Source organism: Columba livia, chromosome 4, assembly GCF_036013475.1.
Source record: "Columba livia isolate bColLiv1 breed racing homer chromosome 4, bColLiv1.pat.W.v2, whole genome shotgun sequence".
Classification (NCBI taxonomy): domain Eukaryota; kingdom Metazoa; phylum Chordata; class Aves; order Columbiformes; family Columbidae; genus Columba; species Columba livia.
This window is the reverse complement of record NC_088605.1, coordinates 66472187-66489029: the sequence shown is the minus strand read 5'-3', so window position 1 is coordinate 66489029 and position 16843 is coordinate 66472187. Positions and strand designations below refer to the sequence as shown.

At 42.4% G+C, this 16843-nt stretch overlaps 1 protein-coding gene and 1 long non-coding RNA gene across 8 annotated transcripts in view; one reads left to right on the top strand and one right to left on the bottom strand.

The window, feature by feature from the left end:
* Nucleotides 1–12119, bottom strand: part of TRPC3 (transient receptor potential cation channel subfamily C member 3) — a 47250-nt gene extending 35131 nt beyond the window's left edge. For 4 of the 7 annotated variants that reach the window (XM_065062134.1, XM_065062136.1, XM_065062139.1 and 1 more), the window contains exon 1: nucleotides 5735–6103. In XM_065062134.1, coding sequence (XP_064918206.1) covers nucleotides 5735–5961 — 227 coding nt within the window. In that variant the 5' untranslated portion in view covers nucleotides 5962–6103. Of the gene's footprint in view, nucleotides 1–5734; nucleotides 6354–6808; nucleotides 6827–8890; nucleotides 8988–12006 lie in introns of those variants that run through there. The other 3 variants (XM_065062137.1, XM_065062138.1, XM_065062133.1) reach the window with 3 other exon arrangements.
* The window catches only part of LOC110364877 (uncharacterized), a 33614-nt gene continuing 23125 nt past the window's right edge, over nucleotides 6355–16843 (top strand). The window contains exon 1 of the long non-coding RNA XR_002423930.2: nucleotides 6355–6490. This is a non-coding gene — a long non-coding RNA (uncharacterized LOC110364877). The remainder of the gene's footprint in view (nucleotides 6491–16843) is intronic.

Genomic DNA, 16843 nt, shown 5'->3' with positions numbered 1-16843 from the left:
ATAGAACTAAGTAGGCATTAATTATTTGTGTTCTATTTCCTAAAGCCTTTAAAGTTCATATTCTCAACCTTGCCTCTGCGAGGAGCTGACAACTAACGTCAAAAGAGGGAAGGAGCAATAGAAATTGTGATGCTACTCTTCCCAACTGTTCATAATAGCTGCAAGAACACAAAAAATAAACTACCTGTAGAACACATGGCAAAAACTCCAGAAGAACAGCGAGCATGAAAAATGCCCAATTATTTTACATTTATTCTTCAGCAAAGATAAGCCATAACATTAAGTAAGTTCTACTCCTACTACACAGGTTGCATATTTATACTACTTGGTATGTGGCAGGAAGGCGAGAGGACAGAATTCAGTCCCCTTTTTCTGATATGAAGAAGCAGCCGAGCCCCTCCATTTTTTCCACAATTATTTTTTACATTTCACAGCAGAAAAATGGCCAAGGAGTCTGTAAAGCCTCAGGCTTCTGTGTGCTGCCCAGCACAACTAAGGATGAAACTGGAGAAGAGCAGTCATGTTCTTTGAGGTACACCAGTTCCACCACATCTGGACACGTTTCACTTGGCCCCAAGCACACACCAGTTAGGCAGCTGTTCCGAGGAACTGAAAAGCTTCACTGGCCAGGAAGAACTTCAGGAACTGTACACCAAGCTTCAGAATCATTCATTCATCAGCATAAAACAAGGATGGTCTTAAGTTACAAGTTTTATTTGCATAACCATACTGCTACCGTTAGTCATTTGCCAGCTTAAGTCTAGTTCATTGCTTCCTACTAGGGAACCTCTCAATAACTTCAGTGGTAGCCTTAAATGAACATAACTCACTACAAGATGATTAACAATTAACCAAGACATGTCAGCCCCTTGTTGAACAACATGCAAGGAGGACAAATCCATTGCAGCTTTGCAGCAGAACCCTCACACTAGTGAGGCCACAGCTCCTGAAGGAGACCACCTTTCAAGACCTTTCCCTAATGGTGAGTATCACGAGCCTTCAGATAGAGCCATGTTGTACAGACTCTGAACAACCAACTGGTTCATTACATACCAGCTAATGTTGTAAGACACAAAAACCTATCCTACCTTATAACATGTTTATCTTAAATGTTTTCATCTGGAACGTATGACCTTCTTATGTGTAATAAAAACTATTTAAAAAAATTTTCCACTAGACAAGCAATGGCCACTCAACTCTTGCATTCTGTATGTAACACATTTACTATGACCTTATATTGCATCATATTGTTGCCCAGACAGTTACTGCTATGCACAAAGATAGAAATCTGAGCAGCACAACAACTGCAAAGGACTGGAGTAACTATTACGATTCCTCTGCTTCTACCACAGATTATTTCAGTTACAGATTTCTACTCTGTTATTCTACCCATCCCTTTTCATGTTCAAACTTTCTCATTGTAGCAGGACAGAAACATGGGACAAACAGTTGACCTGCGAATTCCTTGTGTTCTGCTGTTCATCACCTCATCAGCAGAAATTCAAAAGATTTATAATTTTGTTTCTAAGTCTATTTTTAACACTGAAAACTGCATAAGCTATTTAAAAAAAAAAAAAGAAAAGAGAAAGAGAAGTTGGAGAAACAGAGGTTTTGTTCTGAGCCTTGCCAGATGTGTAGAGCAGTTTGCTATCATTTGTACTGAAGAACAGGATGTTTTTCTCCCTGAACTATTAAATGCAATAAAAGGTGGCATCAACAATTTACAGGCAGTTTACCCCACTGCTAAACTGCAGTACAACATTGGCGATCTTGATTCTATTCTAGCCCTGAAAAGGAAACGCAGTCCAGTGATTGTAGACAGATCAGATAAGTACATCACGGGAACAGCAATGTGCACGCACATTTAAAAGAAACTCCACCAGAGTCTGCCGTGCGGAAGATGCCGATTGTGCCTCTTGTTCAGCCAAAACTAACCTCTGAGGTCCCAGTTAAAATCAAAGAATGATAATTCCCTTACTCCTAAAAGTAAGTGCTCAGACATGCACGTACTCATGACCAGCATTTGAGCTCATGACCCCTGAGGTCACTCAAATTAAGCTATCTCAAATATTTGCTTTGCTACCATCGCAGGAAAAGGCCGTGTTGTTCCACGTGGGGCCACAGCTCCTGGCTCCATGCAGGGTCACAGGCGGTGTCAGTGGGGCCATACGCCAGCCTCACCGCCTCTCCCAAATGAAGGCTCTGCCATCCCTCCAAGCTCCGCTTCAGCCACGTGCCAGAAGAGGCTGTTGGTAAATTTGTTTCTTCAGCAGTAAAAATATTGTCACGTTCATATATGTTTGCATGGAAGCTTGCGTGTGTTCCACAGAATTTGGGAAACCCTGCATCAAATCTAAAATGTATTAAATGAGAGCTTCCTTCTCCCTTCCGTGGACCACTGCCTAGGCTTTCCAGAAGAGGGAGGCTAATTCAGCTGAACGGCAGAACATAAATCAGGCCAGCTGCAAGCTCCCACTCAGGTCTAAAGTCTCCCACTGGTCTGAAATGACATGATCCATCATCCAAAATGCCCTCATGCCAGCTCACAGAAGTTCTGGCTCCAAACTGAAAAGAATTAGTCAAAAAATGGAACAAAACACACTGAGATACCAGGAGGAGGAGTACACACACTTAGTTTGTTCCTTCCCCCTTTACCCCACAAACTATGACAAGCTTTTTTCTATCATTACTCTTCATTAACTCCTCAACAGAAAACACCAATCTGAATTACTGTGGGGGAAAAAAAAAAGGGCTATATTTTAATGACAGGAGTGCAGCTATGCACACAGAGAAAAAGGCAAACATGTCATCAGGAAACAGACAAGTTTAGAGGGCTACATCAAAGAAGAATTTTAAGGCCTCTTTTCCACTCAGTCTGTTATTTGTGTTCTGTCATTTCACACAGGAAACTGAGCCATGATTTTCAGAGAGACTCAGGAAATCAGGCACCCAGTGACTACTACATTTAATTTACAGGTTTTGTCCACGTTTTTCTCACTGGGACATATAGTACCTTGTGAAACAAGTATTACATCCAGTCTGCAGTCTTAGTAGGAACCTGAGGTTAATTACTTTTTCCAGCAATATTTGGCACAGGAGGGAGCCAGTTGTTCATTGACAGGTACCTTGCACAGGTTACAGCTTTCAGAGCTAAGACATTCCAAATACCAACTAAGTGAATCTTCTTGTGCAAACTAATCCACATCTTCCTGCCTCTCTTTCCTTGTGCTGTTTGTCAGTACTGAATAATCAGACTGCAAAATCTTCTAGTCAAGGATTCTCACACTCACTTTGTGCATACTAAAGCCTTACGTGTGTCAGTCTGAGCTCATTATAAGCAAACTGATACTCATATTTATTTCATTAACACATGCTATGATCTTAGGCATTATCACCAAAACACAAAACGTTACTCCAGAATAAAAATCCTACTGTTACACCAAGGACAACCATGGGCGCATAATAGGGAAAATGGTAGTTGTAGCTCTTTTGCCTCTATGCCCTGTCAGTTCAATATACTCCTGTTACATTGATTAATGTCAGCCTTTTTTTGAGTCCACCAGGCAGCGACTTGCAGTCACTGCTGTGATAGACTCCCAGGACAGGATCACAAGAATTACATACTGGGAAGCAATTCCAACAGACGGAGCTCACCCCAGGCTCAAATGCCTACATCTGTGCAAACTGGACTCCAGCTTTCATTCCTGGTGGCATAATAACCCATTTCTTAAAGAAAGGAATATGCCAACATATATAGGAGGACACTAACCTAAAAGAGATTCAGAAAGTTATGGCTCGTAGCTCATACAGTACTGTCTAAAAATAAAGTGCCCGAGTTTAAACTGATCCTCTAGGCTCTTTTTATGGTGAATGGAGACGACAGGCACCTCGAGGAAGAAGATAAATGACTACACTGCCTTGCCCATTGCTATTTCGTCTCTCATCCCATCAACTACAGAGGGAATCTAGATCAACAACTTAAAGGCAACTAACTTTCCGACAGCTGAAGACATGTGAAAGACTCCGCCTGAAGTCTGGATTGCAGGGTAAAGGGTATTTGTGAAGATCTTCTGCACTGGGAAGGTAAAAACCACTTCTATTTGTTGTTACCCCGTTCTAAGCAATACTACAATTATTTCTGTACTTTACAGTTGTCTCTAGGGTAATTTTAATTAGGGCTTCTTCTATAAAGGCTGAATATATTATGTAAAACTCAAACTGAATTGTTTGTGAACTGGTAATTAAAGTATTTAATTAAGAACTATATATTGTCCTGAAAGTGTAAAAAACACAAGTAATCCTCAGAGGTAAGTCTATCTAAACTGCAGCATGTTATAAAAATAAGTTAATAATTCATGGACAACCTACATTTTGTGAGTCACAGAAAATAAAGTTAACATCCCTCTTAGTAAAACTGAATTTTTTTCTCTTGCAGCAAGTCTAGTCATGGTCAGTATTTATACATATGATTGCATCTTAAAATCCAACAAACTGATTTCTGAAGACAACATTAAACGGGGATAAGATGCATCTCAAGAACTCGGATTTTTCTACACAGGTGTCCTAGATTTCTGTGGGGAGTCTGGTTTCATCACAGCCTAGAATTAAAAAGAATGTGAAAGGGATGCATTAGCACAGCTAGTACAAAAGTGTGCAATGGGTTCTCTAAACCTTAGTTGAGTCAATAATTAGGTTTTCTCGGCAGCTACACTAGTAGTCAGGAAAAACACCATGAAGTTGACTATAAAATATAACACACGATGTCACCGTAAAACAAATGTGCTCATCACACTACTAGCGGACCTATTCTTCTCAAAACTGTTCCTAAAAGACACATAAAGTTTTGTAAAGTGTTTGGCTTTGGGAAAGGAATTTAAAACAAAAACATAAAGCCAGGAGGAGAGGTAAGCTCCCGCAACCACAAAGCCAAAGGCAGCAGAGGGCGGGGAGCAGCAGGGCAGGGGGCAGCACGGGAGATGCGCTGCGGGTCCGCGGGCGCGCAGCCCCCGCCTGCGCCCGCTGCGCCGGGAGCACGGGCCGGCCCGCGGCGCGGCCGCCAGGGGGCGCTGCAGAATCGGGCCGCGCCGCCGGCCGAACGGGCCCCGGCGGGTCTGCCCGCACGCCCCGGGGAACGGGGCCCGGGAGGGCGGCCGCACAGGCACAGCCCCGCTTCCCGCGGATAGAAGGGAGGGCAGCCCAGCGGTTCTGCCGCAAGGCAGGCCTGCACGGTCCCTTCTGCAAGGTTTCGCGCCAACGTCAAAGGCAACTCTGGCAACAAACAGATGCCCGACCGCGGGTGCCTCCCAGCCCTGCCCCAGCACAGCCCGCTCCTCCGGAGCTGCGGGTGCACCTGATCGCCGCCCCAGCACCTGCCTTCCCTCTGCTACGCGCTGCCCCGCCTCGCCCTGAAGGAGCAAAGCCGAGGGGCTGGGGAGGAGGGAACGGAGGGCCGGGTAGCGACCGGACTGTTCCCTCAAGGCTCAGGCTGCGAAGTCTCCGCACCTCGAGCATCACAAACCGGGCGCGTTTCCCTCCCGCTGCACCGGTGCCGCCCGTTTGCTGGCAGGCCGGGCGGACGGCGCTCCCGCCGCGGGGCCCGGGCCGTTCCGCAGCCGGAGGCGCTTCCCGGAGCCCAGCGACACAACTTGCCGGGGACACGGCGGCCGGCCCCCGCGTCTCCTCCCGGGAAGTTGCCGGCCAGCACCCTCCTAACCCACCCCTGGGCCCGACTTACATGGTGCTGGAAAAAGGGGGGGGCGGGTAGTAGCCGTAGGGCTCCCGGAGGGTTTTAACGGCTCTTTGGGGCGGCGGAGGGGGCTCCGGTCCCCCATTGACGCCTCTCCAGCCGCGGCGCCGGCGCTGCTGCTCCTCTTCCTCTGCCCCCTCCTCCTCATCCTCCTCCTGCTGCGGGGGGAAGGTCACTCTCCCCTGCTCCTTGCTTTTCCTGCTCTTGCTCGACATGGTCAAGGGCTCCTCAGGCGGCGGTGGCGGCGGCTGCTCCCGCTCCCGGCCGGCCTCGTCCGGCAGCGTGTGCGGCGGGGAAGGAGGCAGGAGGAGGAAAGCCCTGCCCGGCGGGGGACGGAGCACCTGGAGGGAACGAAACCCTCACCATACAACCACCGCCGCCCCTCCGCCCTCTCCTCCTGCCGCCCGTCAGGAAGGCGGCGCGATGCGCAGCCCGGCAGCGAGAGCCGGGAAGTGCCGGCGAGCGGGGAAGCGAGCAAGGGACACGGCTCCCGGCGGCTCTGCCCCTCTCCGCTCCCTGTCATCCTCCCTCGCTAGGGCATCGTTACTGAGGCACGGGGGGCAGCCGCGGCGGAGAGGAGCAGCCGCCTACCGCAGCGGGCACTCCGGAGAGGAGGGGACGCCTGTCCGACCTGCCAAAATCAGGAACGCCCCCGCTCCTCCCGCCCGCCCAGCGGCCGCCTCAGCCCGAGGGGACGGCAGGGGGAGGCGTTACAAGTGCAGCCCCTCCCGGGCCGCCGCTGAGGTAAAACTGCTCCCGGCGGGCGGGGGGCGGGTACCGGTATCGCCGCTGAGATAGAGCCCTCAGGAGGGCCCCGCTGGTGGATGGTCCCTGTAAAGGCGGCACCGAGCCCTTCCAGCGGTGGCCTCCGAGGGAAACCGGGGCGGCTTTGAGAGCACGGGCTGCCATGGGCAGGGTAGTTTTCTCCAAAAGGGCCCAAGCACAAAAGAGCTGCATAGCCCGGTCAAATCCGCATGCAGCTCGGTCTTAATTCTGAGAAATATCCAGCCCTACACTGGGAACAGTTGAGGTAAAAATGTGCAGGTGAAAAGACTGGCTTACCGATTATAAAAGCGAGTCAAGACTTCCAAAGCGTTGTAAACGTCTCTGCCTCAGGCTCGACTGGTTTAGTTTTGCATGGTGTCAATGTGAAAAAACAGTGGGAGGATGCTAAGACACTTATTGCATATAATCAAAGCTAATTATACTCTATAGATAACAGTCACAAATATTATTGGTGTACAGAGATGTATTACCTCTTATTATGAGGTTTTCGGTGCATTATGCATAGAGAAAATGTTTCTATCACAAAACCGCAACCCCACTAAATGGAGGCAGAGCGTGCAGAGCAGTAGGTACACAGAGACTGCACGTGTTGATTTGTATATACAGTAAAGCTATTCCTTTGTCCACATACTGTCGAGGTGCCCTTTTTCTCTTGCTTTAAACTTTTTTGAAGCATTATGTGGCTGTCAGTATAAATTCGCATGAATCTGTATTTGAAAATGCAGGTCCTACTGAAACGGAAATTCATGTAAGTTATCCAATTACTCCAGAGAAAGTGGACTTTTAATCCACTTTGATTGACTGCTTATATAAAATTCTCACTGCTGAGCATCATTAAGTAATATCTTAGTACAAAGTGTTCACTACCTCACACTGTTTTCATCATCAGCCATGCTTTTTGCCTTTGTTGTTTTCCATGCCTACTAAATTCATACTCATGAAGCACAGGAAAAGCCAACCAAGAGTTTCACAGAGATAATTTACTGAGCTACAGCTTAGACAAAAGAGCTGGGTTTTGTTTTCATCAGTTTAATTAGTTTGCATCTTGAACTATTTAGGAAAGTGGTTTTTTATGTCTTTCATCACGTGCAAAAACCCACTGAGCTTCACTGGAATTACGTACATGGTAGAGTAAATTTTGCTCTCTAAGAAACTAATATAGTGGGTAGCTACTGTAACTTGGAAGTACTTGAGGTTATTCATTTAGGACAGTCTAGATGCCTAACCTAATTATACCTACTGTATCAGTGTTACATGTTTAGAGGATAGCCATGCAACAATCTGTTCACATCAAACTTTGTATTCTTGCAGGGGCCCTTTGACTTGAAAAATGATGCCACCCATGTTGTATTCCTTCTGTTATTACGCGGGGCTATGGGAATGGACTTTCAATTGCCTCTAGAATTTCCCTTGAGACCAAAACAGCTGAAAGTGGATGAGAAATGCTCTCGCTTTCCAAATGTATGCTTAGGGCAAGGCTTCCACCTATCAAGGTCATGGGCTGTGTTTTTAATGATTTTAGTATTGTCTAAATAGAGATTGGTTTGTTGTTGCTACAATAAATGACTCCTGTGTATTCGGTTACCCAAGTCATTAAGAATACTTGGCTTGGAAGTCATCCTTGCAGAAGCCTTCTTGATGCATCCCTCCATTTTGAGGGGTAAAATGATGATATGTCTCCAAGTAATTACAATACTATATGTTACAGCATATATTCCATGCCATAGAACTTTCACTTACGCTGTTTCTGTAGTTTACTTCCGAGAACGCCATGTAAGACAGTGGTAAAAAAAACTATTAAGGTCATGGTATAGCACTATAAGCACTGTGCAGGAGGCCACTTTTTCTACTACACAATACCCCAGAAACATGGATTTCTGACAAATCTGATTCCCCTCACTGCTTATGCTAACATGCCAGTCAAATTTTTCACTAAAGCGAGCAATCCTTCTTGATACTAAAAGAAAGGGATAATGTTAGAAAAACTGACCAAATCCTTTTCTCTTTCTCATCATCCTGTTACAAAGCCCCCAAGCTGAAATACACGGCTGCTAATGTGCATTTAGATTAAGTGCTTGTCTTCATCTTGCCCTTCCTGCTTTGCTTGCTTTCTGGTCAATTTTGGCCTGCACTTTCTTGCATTTGAACTTGCCAGCACAATAATAGTAGAGAATATTTTCCCTTTGTGTGTTTGAAGGAGATCACACCTGAAAAACAGCCAGGATGGCAACAAGAGAATCCATTACACGTCTCAAATACAGTTTGTGTAGCTACAGTCTTAGAAACATTTTGTATTTCCAGCTGAAACCTGTAGGGAGACAATCTCAGTCAAAATAAAATTACACATAGAAAACTTACCGCAGTTGTAAGTACCAGAACACAATATCAGAAGAGGGATTTGAGAATCCTTGTCTGATTAGACTTCAGCCATCACTGCCATTCACAAGCAAGAAACCTAATAGTAATGAAATTTCACCTTCAAAATTCTGGGCATGGAGGAATGTCGTCAAAAAGGGATTTTTGTTTGTGAGTCATTTACACATTTTTTAAAACATTAGTAATGTAAATAATGCCAATGTTCAAAAATCATTATTCTTCTCAAAAATGTTTAATGTTATCAAAGCGTCAGATAGGTGTTAACATAGCCAAACTGCAGGAAGCGGGTGAGAAGGGAGTAGATTTGAAATACCAAGCAAAGCAATACAGGGAACCTTGTGGCTTCTGTTGTCCCAGCTGGTTAAAGACTTTACAGTCAAAGGCTGCCAATCTAGTACATTTTGTGAACACTGACTTGAATTTATAGGGTTTTGAAGCGATGTCATTTTAATTTAGAAAACTGCTTCCTGGAAGTTGCTTAGATGGGAGTGAAATAAAGAAAGGTATACTACTGTGAGGACAGAGACTGAACAGAAAAGCCTGAAAGATTTACAGCAAATAGTGAAACATAGCAGATATTGTATTATATTAGTGCAGATGCTACATTATTCTTCACGCTCTTGTTTTTTAGTCTATGGATCTAATGCCATAAGCGTTTCATGTTCAAGTTGGAATTGCAGCCAGTATACAATCCCTCTTTATTTTCACCAGACTGGCTTGATCGAGACAGGGTGGAATTAGACTGGAACAGGGGTTTGTTTATATGGATCAGCTACTCTCTAGTGGAATCTTTCTGTCCTCGAAATTATGAGAAATACACAATTCAGTTTTCAAAATTTCTATTGGCAGTGTTCTTCAACTGGGAGTAATCAAAAATAGCTTTTCTAAATTGAAATAAGTTGTCTAAAGAACTCACAGCAATAAATATCCTTAAAATATTGTCCAAAACATGAGTTCCATATTCATCTTTCCCGTTTTTTTCAGCTTCTTTAAGTTAGGCAAATGAATGGAGTAAAGATCTGAAACATGAATACAGATGGCAGAGCTGGCATTCAGTATACAAAAATATCAGGAAATACATTCAGTTGCTTGGACTGAACTAGCATAGCAATAATACCTTCCAGATCTGTGAGGCACCTGAGTGGGTACGCAAATCAGTGAGACTGCGACAAGCGATGGGGAAAACGATCATTTAATGAATATGTTCGGGGGTTTTCTCTTACCAGGGTTTTTCTAAGAGGTGCATTTCAACAGTGTTAATTTAAAATTACATCTAACCTGCTTGCTGAAAATTGGGTTGTTGACACTAAGACCTTCTTGTTCAAACTAAGTGATTTAGATTTAAGAATCAGCAAGATCCAAGAAACTTCTAGTAACAATTTCCCTTGCAGAAAAACCTTGTATGCCATATGATTATGCTAAATTATTATTTTCCAGCTTTATAAAAAAGTCAGAGTATCTTCGAGAGAGAGACAAGACTGGTTTTTATTTGCTTGAAGTGACGGGTGAAAAGAGGCAAAAAGACACTCATGGTAATGCTAGAAATAGAATCCAGGTCGTGCAGTACACTAAACCCTTCTCTAACGTGTCTGTGTACTACTTTCATGAAAATTGGGAAGTTGGTGGGAATAGCAACAGCGTAATGAAAGCAAAATTGGCCTTCTTTGCCTCATACTGGGAATTTGCCTACTTGCCAAGAACCCAGTGTTTTCAAGGACATTTAGCTCCTACATCAAGGACTTGTATGAAAGTCTAAACAGGTTAATCAGCATGAAGAAAAAAGAGTGATGTGATGTCACTGATCTGTAAGCAGATCTCAGCTTCAGAACTAATATTATGGTTTAAGGCTTTTAAAAGAGATGAAAAGAGAAATTCCTGAGACTTGAGCCTGTAATTTCATGCACACTGTGCAGCCACTCAGGCCCATGCAAAGTGAGTGGGTATAAAATACAGTCAAATCACATAGTGGAAACCAGGTCCTCAGAGCTGTGTGTTGCAGTTGCATTATGTGGTCTACTTTGTGATATTAAAAGGCTGCTGAAGTCCACTGCCAATAAAACCATTAGATAGATATTAGCTACATTTTCAAAGGTCTTCAAAATGTCTGTCTAGACAAAATGGACAAATACTCTTCTTCTTTCTTTTTCTTTTCTTTTTTTTTTTGCATTAAGTGGCAACTGTGTGTACACTTACATATTTGCACCTGTTATTTCCTTTTTTCTAAGACAAGCCAAATATGTCTTTAAACAAATCAAACTGGATCCTGAACCTATGCCAAGTAAACTTTACTCCTCCATTTTCACTCAGACCAGTGGAAATTAGAAGTTAACAGAAGTTCTGTAATACTAGGAAAGGGACTACAGAATCAATTCCCTTATCTGTACACTGCCATGGGGACTCTGTGTAGCCTATAAACTTTAGAAATGATACTTTCATAAGTTTTGCTTTACTAATAACTTATGTATAAGGCTGGATTTTCTTCCTTAAATTAGTTTCCCTGTCTCGGTCAATACTCCCTGAAAATGTAAACATGAATCTTAGCCTGTTGCTGTGTGCTGGCAACCATGTGATAGGTAGATTTATTGTCACAAGACAACATCTTTAACAACTAAGTTTTCTTTTTGACAGTGCTTCAAATACGGGTGGATGAATGCAATGCACCCTGCTGACCCCTTGCTGGTTGACAGAAACATTTATCACATGGATCTATTCAGTTTTTCAACTAATGAGACTGAGAGTTGCAATGGATATGTGGAGTACAGAGTATCTCTTATTTTAGCAAGTTAGCAATGATTTTAGCCCTCTGCAGGTAATGAAGTTTGAATATATGTGGACACAGTTCGATCTTTCTGTAATTGGGGGAGCAGGAATTGAGTCACTGTGGGGGATCAGACTAGGGGAAGTGGGACATAATAAAAATAATGGCAAGACACAAATAGGTCACGTAATGAATTAAAACAGTTCACATAGATTTTTCAACCCAGAAACAAGTGGATTTTTCACATTGTTTTGTGAATTGATGTTGTAATATATTTTAATTTGTGGACACATTCTCCCTCATGATACCTTAGCAGAAAGAAATTTAAACAGCAGCTTACCATTATAAAAGATGAATCTGGGTGACAAGCATGGCTCCCGGAGGAGGAGAAAATCCTTCGTCCTGGTTTTCACCCTTCAAAACTCTGTTGTCCAGGATGTCTGGCGGTTTTGACTGAAAGATTACCTGATTCTGTCATAGTTCAGAGTCTAATTTTCTTAAATCGCATCAGAACCCTTGGATAAATACCATCTGGTACAAACTACTTGCCATACCTCAAAGCATTAAATTCCTCCTGTTGGAAGAGGAGCAAATACCACAGTGTACAGCGTGGGTTGAAAATATAATCCTTCCTTCCAGGGGCTGCAGTGGAATAGGTGATAACACTCAACCACAGTTTTAACTATTCATATTTGAGTGACAGAAACTCTGTGGGTCATCCAAAACCTCTTCTTTGCTGTATTGGAGGAGTGGACAACTACCAGGGGAGTGTATTAAAAGAAGATCCTGTTAAGTAGTGCAGCTATGTTGTGAATGGGAGTACACCCTCCTGCAGAGCCCCTGAGTCATTTGTGGCCAAATGAACAAGTGGTGCAGTATCTGGTATGGCAAAAATCATGTTTCCAGCTCTACCAAATAATTCTTACCGTTTAAATGTTTTGCCATTCAGTGCACAGTGAAACAATGAGCACTTTGAATATCATCATTCTCAAGTGATCAGGGTATTGGCAACTGGTGGATTAGTCTTAAGCCTCTTGGTAATAAACTTCTTACAAAGAGGCCACATCTTATCTCTGAAAGAAGATGCACTCAGAGATGTTCATTAAGAATTAGTCAGAATCAATATGAGACAGAGTGAAGCTACATACTTGTCTGATTAAAGCAGTCACAATATAATAACAGCCTGCTTTTGTGTAGCACACAACAGCTTTAACTCTTGCCAAATTCAGGCGTCCTACAAGGCTAGGGTTCACATATACATATTCTGTGTTACAAACCAAAAAAACCCCAAAACAAAACCCAAAAACAACCAACCAAAAAACCTATATATATTTTTGTTACAGTTTTTCTGGCTTGTATGTAAGAAAAGCCACTTTTCAGAAAAGGGGGTGAGGAATGCCAAAGTTTCCAGCAGTTGAGAGGTGCTCAATAACAGAAAGAAAAAAACAGAAGCAGGATGTTTCTGTGAGAAGAGATTACACTTACTGGTAACAATCTTCAAAGTGACTGACAGGAAAAGTGGGAAAATGTGGAAAAAGGGAGACATGACAGTGGTTATAAATTATTTCCTAAAGCCTATCTGAAATATAGTAAATATGTGGTAACCTTTGCCATGAAAATTAGAATAACTCTACTGTTGTCAGTAACAAGTCTTTGTTCCGTTCAGTTCAAAAGTGTTTTGGGGAGGAAGGTGGTTTTAGAGGTGAAAGTAAGGATAAAGACCCTCAGCACTGCTGTCTTTCCACAGTACCTGTGGCATGTGTGACCAAGTGCTGACACAGAGGTGCGCAGGTCAGATTTCCCCCATTAGCATTCTCAGGACTTCACTTTCTGACTTAAGGAATTATTTATAAAGCAAAAACCTATAAGGATGTTGTCTTTTTTCTTTTTTTTGGGGGGGGGGAATGAGGTCAATGGAAATGTCACAATCACTTTCAGTGGAGTTTGAATTTCAGATCTGGCTTTTAATAAAAAACCTGTGTTCATGAAAAGCTGGAATCAATTTTCCCAGGGCTTCAGAACGCAGCCAGACCCAGCTGGACTGGTACCTCAGGCAGATTAAGGTGGAAAAGTAAATCTCAGGAGACCCCCATACGTTGCATTAATTTTTAAAACACTCCTGTTCTGGTTTTTAGGAGTAAACAGCAACTACTGTTTCCATTAAAACTCAGAAAATGAGACCAGAGATGCTTATTCAGCAAAAGAGCTGTAGAAGGCAAACTATTTGTCAATAACATGACAGACAGACATAAGGAAATGTCTTTAATGCAGAAAGCACTTACGTACCCATAATAGAGGTATTTCCATCTCCTTCAATATTGTTCATTACATTACTACCACAGCAATTAAGTCTTGCTCTAGGAATTCCTGCCCACCACTCCAGCTTCTAGATTCAACTAACAAGGATTTGATGCCAATAGAGAGCTGAAATAAAAGTTCATCTTATTAGCAAGACACAAACACTGAAAAATTGGAATACTGAGCATCAGAATCAGTCTATAAGGGAGAAGTGATACAAAGATTTTCCTTATAGGATGGCACAGCTGTTGGCAGAAATATATGCCTGGCAAGTCAGAGATTTTGGAAAATTAGGATTCCGCATATTGTGGACTTCGATGTGGGCATCATGTGAAATCCATGGAATTCCTTTGAAGACATCCAAAGATTATTCAAGGGCTTGTCAAATACACACATCTAAATACACATCCCATGTGTAAGAACAGCATGTTAGAAGACAGGAGTATTTTTTGAAATTGCAAAAACAAAAATGTGGCCAAAATTGGATTCTGAAATTAACAAAATCTCTTTTACGTATATAATCGACAAAAAAATAATTAACCTACAGTATCGGGTACAAAAATTTCAAAAGCCTCATACACTCAAGCTTTCTGTTTTTGAAATAGTATCATAAGCCATCAAAGGGGAATCCTTTAATTTCTGAACAGTCAAGGCACTTTCACTTTCTAACAGGCTATTAGCTTTGTCCACTTTTGGACAGTCCATTTTCCTATTCAGATAGTGCTTAGCATTAATTAAGTATAATTTCAGCAAACCTTTTTAGCAAGAGTGAATCTCTTATGTTACCCATTCTGTATGGCAATCAGAAATGGAAAGGTTTGATTGCACGTGAGTATATGACTATATGATAGAAACTGTGTCAGTCATACAGGAGTGACAGAAATGTATCTTGACTTCTCTGTTCATTCTTCTTGACGATTTGTAATGGAGATCCTTGTATCAGATAAAAGACACCAAAGTTATATACTTCTCCATTATAAAGAGGGGAGGGTGATAATTATTGTGAAGACAAGCAAAGTTCTAAAAAGGCCAACAATGATACACTGACTTGTCCATAATCCAGGAGATAGGAGAAAATGAAAAAGATTTTGGGGAGAGGGAAACAGTTTGTTTCTATCATCTTCAAAGAAGACATCACCACAGAAATGAGGTAGTTGTTGAGATGGAATGGAAGGAAGCAAGCAGGAGTGTATCAGTATTTTCTTCCTTTTCTCCCTGTGACATCCCCACAGTTAATACAAGAAGCTCATTAGCTGATGAAAGAACTGCTAGAACCTTTCCTAAACAGTGTCTCCCTGTCACCCTATTAAATTCCCCATTATCTGATTATGCTTAGCCAGTTAAATAATCAGCATCCAGTTTTGTGGAAACTACACATAAAATCCAGATAAAAAGCACTAGGATGTCCTTGATTTCTGCAGGAACTGCAAGATCCACATGAGACACTGAGATGTTGAACCCGACTCTTCACCTCATGAAGAAAAATAAGTGGAAAATGTGTACCAAGGCACACAAAGCTTGCTGTTCCCATAGGAGTTCCCTACTCACATTCCTTTACTTTGCCCATCTTGCCTCTTGTCCCCTGAGCTGCCATCCCTACCCATTGGAGCAACAACTGTGACTGGTTCTCACTGAGGCATTTGGAGCCAGCTCAGCAGCAAAGCCCTGGCCGAGAACACCTGTCATTGCCATGGATTCTGTCTGAGACTGGGGAGGAGATATCAAGAGAGTGTTACCGGGGGATTTTTGATCCATTCTTGCTATATTTGATATATTGTTTTACTATAGGAGACTTCCAACAAAGTTCTGATTGCTCTCTTCTGCCCCCTCAGCCACTCTGTGTTTTGTATATATTTTTTCTTCCTTTTGTCTCCTCTACCTTTCTCTCTAACCTACTATTATGTTCTTTTATTTGTTGTCTCCTATGGTCCCCTAAGGATATCAGATCCCTCAGATATTCTCTGCCATGCAGTGCTGAAAAGAGAAGCTCTACCCAAACTGGCCTGCACAAGTAAAGAAAACTCTGCATTTTATAGTATCCATTTATCATTTCTCTTCACACGCTTATCTTGAAAGTTTTTTGCTTCTGCTTCTTACATGGATATACAGTCACTGTCTCATAGAGTCTGCTTTCCTCTGCTGCAGGGCCTTGAAGCATAACAGTACAGACCATATAATATAATCTTAGACTCCAAATAGATCTATAAAAGGTGCCACTCACCGAAGTCCTCTCCTATTGCTCTGCCTTCTGACCCCTGTGCATTGCCCAGAATATAAGACAGTCTTCATGCAAGAGGGTGATTCCTAAATTATAATCAAGGTGCAAGACAGTGAGAGGAAAAAAAGGTGAAAACACTGCGAAATATCTCCCAGGCCCAAAACCGGTAAATGAAATCCTGAATGAAAACAGCGGAGAACAAGAAAAGAAAAATGTTATGCCCAGAGGGAGAAAAAGAAATAAGCAAATTATATTTAAAAAAAGAAAGAATTAATTTCTTCCTATGTTTTCTAGTATCTAAGAACTCAACATGTCCCTCAGTCAATGATTTATTAGCGTTAGTTAGGCACGGGTCAAAACTGCGAAGAGTTAAGATTTGAATTAGAAACTTTTCTCACCTCAGAAATTAAAAAATACTCCTGTGCTGCAATAGAATATAATTCAAATGAAGAAACTTCAGTGGATCACTGTTGTAATGCTCTGATTGATGCATACTGGCTTACTGTACCAAATAGCTTTTTCATAGAAATATCCCTCAATGTCTCCTTAAAATCGTAACTGATTTTTTTAATACTGGTGCAAAATTGTGAGGATTTGTCAATACTGTCCATTTGCTTAGCTGCTGAATTGGAGTAGAAATAGGAGATATAATAAGAACGAA